This window comes from Condylura cristata, unplaced genomic scaffold, assembly GCF_000260355.1.
Source record: "Condylura cristata isolate star-nosed mole 26May11 unplaced genomic scaffold, ConCri1.0 scaffold00003, whole genome shotgun sequence".
NCBI lineage: Eukaryota > Metazoa > Chordata > Mammalia > Eulipotyphla > Talpidae > Condylura > Condylura cristata.
The window spans coordinates 77,865,709-77,871,677 of NW_004567104.1; the positions used below are offsets into that span (position 1 = coordinate 77,865,709).

General features: G+C 65.4%; 1 protein-coding gene across 1 annotated transcript in view; it reads right to left on the reverse strand.

The window, feature by feature from the left end:
* Positions 1–5,969, reverse strand: part of C2CD2 (C2 calcium-dependent domain containing 2) — a 25,089-nt gene that overhangs the window by 16,564 nt on the left and 2,556 nt on the right. The window contains exon 2 of the mRNA XM_012731020.1: positions 3,110–3,208. Coding sequence (XP_012586474.1) covers positions 3,110–3,208 — 99 coding nt within the window. The remainder of the gene's footprint in view (positions 1–3,109; positions 3,209–5,969) is intronic.

Below are 5,969 nucleotides of genomic sequence, written 5' to 3' on the forward strand. Positions count from 1 at the left end.
GGGGGGGTGGCGTGGGCTGCTGTGGCCCAGGAGTGGGCTGCTGCGGCCCCAGTGGGGCGGTGGGCTGCTGTGGCCCCAGTGGGTGGGCTGCTGTGGCCCCGGGCGCGGCCTGGCACCAGGAAGAACACGCCCCAGCGCCTTCCCGGGGAACTTCCAGACCCACCACAGGGGCCGCGCACACCTGCGTCAGGGCCCAGCCCCACACATGGCTCAGAGGGCAGCCGGGAGGGTCCCCAGCGTGTGCACGGCGCTCTGCACCCCAGCCCTCCCCTGGCAGACCCCGCTGCACCGTCACCTCCATCAGGCAGCAGCAGGTGGCCCCGACCACAGGCAGTCGGCTCGAGGTGGGGGTGGCCCAGACTTGGGGGTGGTGTCCGGAGCGGCGCCAGACCTGGCCAGTGTCCACGGGGCGTGAAGGCGGTCCAGCCGCTCGGGAGCGCAGAGGGGTGGGGGTGGGGGGAGGCGGCACTGCCCGCCATGTCAGAGGGACACGGGGCCCCGCGGCACGGAGGGCGCTCGCTCGGGGAGCAGAGGGCACAGAGGGCAGCCTGGCCCGGCTGCGGGGCCCAGGGCACGGCAGTGCTGCTGGTGGGGCCGGGGCCAGGCTGCCAGGCCAGGAGGACGCAGAGGGGGCAGCCGCTCCCGCCGGCAGAGGCCGCCGCTCGGCCCGGCGCTGACCGGGACAGGCGGAGACCGGGAGGAGAGAGAGGCCCTGGGTTCCTGCTCCTTTCTGCCCTTTGTCTGTGGGTACTGGGCTTGATGGCGTTTCCTTGTCGAGGGTGCGTGAGCACCCCGGACCTCCGCAGGGCCATCCCAGGGGGACGGCTGGCCTGGCAACTGGGGTGCCCTGGGGGTCCCGGGCGCCCATGTGCGCGTCCAGGGCCCGAGAAAGCCCGCCTGGACTTCACACAGGGCCGACGCCTGAGATGCAGGGTCGGGGCACCACTGGGTCTCTCAGCCTTGGGGACCCACTACCCCTCTGATCAGGGAACAGGAAAGGGCTGGCCCCCAGGGGCAGCCTGATTGGCCACAGCCTGGACCAGGACAAGGCTCCTCTCACGTGGCCAAGAAAGCATAGAAGTCGAGAACATTCAACACTGCCTGGTACTGGAACGAGAACAGACACAGACCTGTGGGTTCGGATAGAAAACCCAGATGTACACCCCAGGCTCGCCGGCAGCCCAACTGCGACAAAGGGGCAAAGATGATACAGTGGAACAAAGAAAGTTTGTTCAGCAAATGGTGCTGGGAAAACTGGGAGGCTACATGCAAAAAAAATGAAACCAGATCACTACCTCTCACCATACACAAAAATCAACTCGAAGTGGATTAAAGACCTGGACATAAGAACGGGAACCATAAAATACCTGGAAACAAAGATGGGCCAAACACTACATGACATAAGCTTCAGCGACATCTTTAAAGACAGAGCACCCAACGCCACAATAGTGAAGGCAAAGATAAATAGATGGGACTACATCAAGTTAAAGAGCTTCTGTGCATTACGAAAAACAAACAGCCCACTAATTGGGAAAACATTTTCTCACACAAAAGTAGCAATAAAGGACTGATCACAAAAATATACGGAGAACTGACGAAACTCAACAAAAATAAAGTAAACAACCCCATCAAAAATGGGCAGTAGAGCTAAAAAGACACTTCTCCAAAGAGGAAATGCAGATGGCCAACAAGTATACGATACCACCTCACCCCAGTGAGAACGGCACATCTTCAAACAACTAGCAGCAACACATGTTGGCGAGGATGTGGAGAAAAAGGAACTCTCCTGCACTGCTGGTGGGAATGCAAACTAGTACAACCACTATGGAAAACTGTCTGGAGGTTCCTCAGGCTGCTAAACATGGAGCTTCCATGGGACCCAGCAATCCCACTCCTGGGTATCTACCCAAAAGACACAAAAACACTGATTGAAAAAGATACCTGCACCCCCATGTTTATTGCTGCTTTATTTACAATTGGAAAAACATGGAAGCAGCCCAAATGCCCAAAAGTAGATGACTGGATTAAAAAGATGTGGTACATTATACAATGGAATATTACTCAGCAACCAAAAAAGAGAAACACATGTCTTTTGCAGCAACTTGGATGGAGCTGGAAAAGATCATGCTTAATAAGATAAGCCAGAAAGAAAAGGAAAAATACCGGCTGGTTTCTCTCATAGCAGGAGTATAGCAGAACAGGCAAGAAAATAATAATGATGAGCAGCTATAGACCAGAGACGTTTTGTGGGGGTGGAGCGGGGAGTGGGATCAAAAAAGTGGGGGTGGAAGAGAACACGGGACTATGGTGATGGCACATGGGATGAACTGGTGGTGGGAAGCCCAAGGGAATTGCAACCGAGATGGAAAAAAGCATAAAATGATGTAAAAAATAAACTATTATATTAAAATAAAGAAAAAGAAAACAAACATAAAGTCAAGAAATTTGCAGAACAGAACAGGTGTGCGACCAGGCCCGTGCACACGCCACCACATGCATGCACGCGGAGAGTCCATGCACGCGTACCACCACGTGCCCACGTGTGTTCATAAACGTGGCGACAGGGACACATGCACGTGGCGATTCTGCCGCAGGACAAAGTCTCCCTCCCACGAGCCTGGCCGCCCAGCGCACGCCGGCCCATCCCTGTGCGTCCGCGGCCAGCGACGCAGAGGTCACATGTGGATGTCACCGTGTGCGCTCCTGGGCTGCCGGTCACTCCCTGTTGCCCACCTGCCCCCCCCCCAGCTGCGCACCCCGTGGGCTCTGGCACATGCACTGAGGTTTGTGGTCAGCACCACCACCCCGTCAGAGCATCCTCTGCACCCCAAACAGCTCCGAGCCCTTTGGGGGTCCTCCCCCCCACAGGACCCCTGCAGCCACTGCTTGGCTGGCCTCTGGTCGCCACCTCCGCACGGAGGCCCCCTCGCCGAGGCCTCTAGGTCAGGCTTGGCTGCGGCCGCGGCCTGCGGAGGCCAGGCTTCCCAAGGCCACAGACGTCCCCGCCACCGGCTGGCCGCGTGGCTCAGCCGTGCCCACGGATGGTGGCAGTGGTGTGTGGCTCCCACCGCCCCACGCATGCCTGGGGGGGTGGGTGGGCCTGGCTCACCTTCTCTTGGGCCGACCTGGCTGCGCTGGACACACGCTGCACGGCCAGCTGCAGGGGCTGCTGCAGGGGGTCCTCCAGGAAGGAGAGGCGCAGAGGGCCCTGGAAGGGAGAGGCGCAGTGAGAGGAGGCGGGGCACAGCCGCGCACACGGCCACAGCCACACACAGCCACACGTGTGCGCACACGCACACATCCATGCACACGCACAGGCACACACTAGCTCACAGCCACGCCGCACGCACACAGGTGGCCAGCCACGGCCCGCAGGCCTGCGCCCGGCCTGTGCCGGCCCTGCCGGGTGGGGGGTAGAAGGTGGGAAGGGAGCAACCCCCAAGAAGTCGCAGTGACCAGGGCGGGCCTCCGGCGCCCGTGTCCCGGCGTGGACCCCAGGCGGCGGCCCTGTGGGTCTCGGGGCTCAGGGCTGTGAGCACCGGCTGCCTCGGAGCCGTCGCCCTGGCCCCGCGGGGACCTCCTTCTCCTGGGCCCCTGCAGCTGCTGCCCCCGGGGATCTGAAATCCCCGGCAGAAGTGAGCCGCTCTGCTCCTGGGTTCGCTCTGCCCCCGTCAGCCCTGGGCAGCTCCCTGGCCAGGTCAGCCTGCGTCCTCCTGGTGCTCCTCGCCCGGCGTCCCCCCGCGAGAGGCGTGGCTGAGCCGTGCGGCAGCGGTGCTCGCCGGCAGGACAGACCGGCGCCTGGAGCCAGCTGCCGCTGCGGCCACTCCGGCTGCGTCCAGCCCCTGCTGCGTGACGAGCGGACAGGGGGAGCCTGTGGCTTCGTGGATCGACGCGGCCGTGACTGCCAGGTGCCCCAGAGCAGGGCCACGGAGCCGAGTGGGGTTTCGACTTCCCGCTTCGAGGCCGGGGCCTCGGCGTTTCGGCGTTTCGGCGTTTCGGCTGACGGGCAGGCTCCACGCCGAGCCAGGCGGGCCAAACGGTGGGGACAGCTCCTGCCCCGTTGCTCGGGGTCCGCCAGCTCCGGTGACAGACCTGACCACGGGGTCCGGGGACCCCGGAGCCTCCTGAGCAATGAGCAGGCAGTGAGGGCACTATAGGGCTGTTTCCTAAGAACCCGGGGTGCTGGGAACGTCTGCCAGCAATGTCTGTGTCACCCCAAAATCAGCAGGGGAGGATTAAGGCTGCACCTGGAATGCGAGGGTCAGTTTGGGGGCTGCCCACCCCACCCGCGGCTGTTCCGGGGACCCGTCTGGGCGCCAGAGCCAGCCCGGTGCCAGGCAGGGAAGGGCCGGTCAGGAGCGGGACGGCCGCTGGCCGCCATCCAGACAATGTGGCTCTGTGAGGCTGACGCTGGTGTCGCCTCCCGGCCAGCTCCGGTCGCCCCCTCGGCCAGCGCCCACTTGCTGCCACGCGCCTCGGGTGGAAACCCGGTGCCAGCCCGGGTGGGGTCCAGGAGCCCGCGGGCCTCCTGCTGCGTTTCAGGAAGCCGGGCATGCCCTGGCCGGGGAGGGCGGGCAGCTTCACGAGCAACCTCGGGGGGCGCCACGGGCCGTCCAAGCCGCCCCGCGCCCTGAGCGCCCAGGCGAGGGTGACCGCGTGGCTCTGAGCAGGGGCAAGCCTCAGCCAGCTGGGCGCAGCACGGCGCAGAAACGGACTCGTCCTGCCAACTTCCTGCCGCCTGGACGTTGGCCACGGAGGCGGCACAGGCCGGCCTCCCGTCTCACTGGGAGGGATGGCCTCTCGGGGCGGGCCCCCGCTTCCTGGGTGGCGCCGAGGCTGCACCCTTTGGCAGGTGAAGCGCGGGGTCAGGCCCGGCCGACTCACAGGAGCGGCGTGAGCGGCCGGCCCGCAGGCCAGCCAGCCCTGCCCGCTCCAGCGGCCTCGTGGGTGCCCCCAGCCGCGGGCCGGCCAGGAAGTCGCCCGCGCCGCCTTCGCCTTGACTTAGACGCGGCTCCCACTCTTCCTCCGAGTCCCTGGGCCCCACGCCTGGCCCTGGGCTCCGTGGGGACAGGGCAGTGTTGGGCGTCGACTTGGGAGAACCAAGCGCTTTAAGTAGCCCCTGCGCCTGGCTTGGAGGCTCCAGGCCGCGGGCTGTGTCCCTTCCCCTCCGCCCAGGCGCCACCGTCCACGCTGCCCAGCGGGGCTGCAGGCGAGGCCTGGCTCACCCAGGCCGATGCAGGCCGGCCCAGGGCCTGGGCCCTGCCGGCACCGAGGGAAGTCAAACCGGAGGAGAGGTTGCAGGGCCGGCAGAGACAATGGGGGCCGGCGGGCGGCCCCACAGGAAGCGCCCCTGAGTGCTGGAGCCAGGAAGCACTGGCTGGGTCACGGGCAGAGCCGTGTCCAGGCTGGCCGCCGTGTCCCGCGGTGTCTGGCCGCGGCCGCCCCCGGTGGAGGAGCGTGGCCCGTCACGGTGGGACAGGGCAGTCGCGGCACGTCAGCCACCGCGCGGACACGGCGGCACAGCCTGCCCCCGGCCGGCCACAGCACGCGGAGCAGTCCTCTGAAAAGTGCAGGGTGCGCTGTGGAGACAGACCGCTGTGCTGGGCCGGGCCCGGGCCCCCAGACAGGCCCGGCCGGCACTCGCTCAGGCTGCTCCCCCCAGGACCAGACAGCCTCGCCCGGGGATGCTGCCCCCCCGCCCCCGGGGACAAGCTCCTGGCTCCCAGGGCCGGCGGGCAGCCCAGGTGGGTGTCGGGGTGTGGCCACTGCAGGGCAACCCCTTTGTGTTGTAAACAGAAGCTGGTCTCCAAAGGGAAACCTCCGGCTGGACCGGGCAGTGCCGGGCTGCTGGAGCAGGACAGGAGTGGGCCCTGGCGAGTCCCCGGCCTCCAGCAGCACCCTGGGCTGCGGGGACACTGGGAGACACCGCGTGGCCCGCCCCAGGAGCCGGGACGGGGATGCGGCCGGCG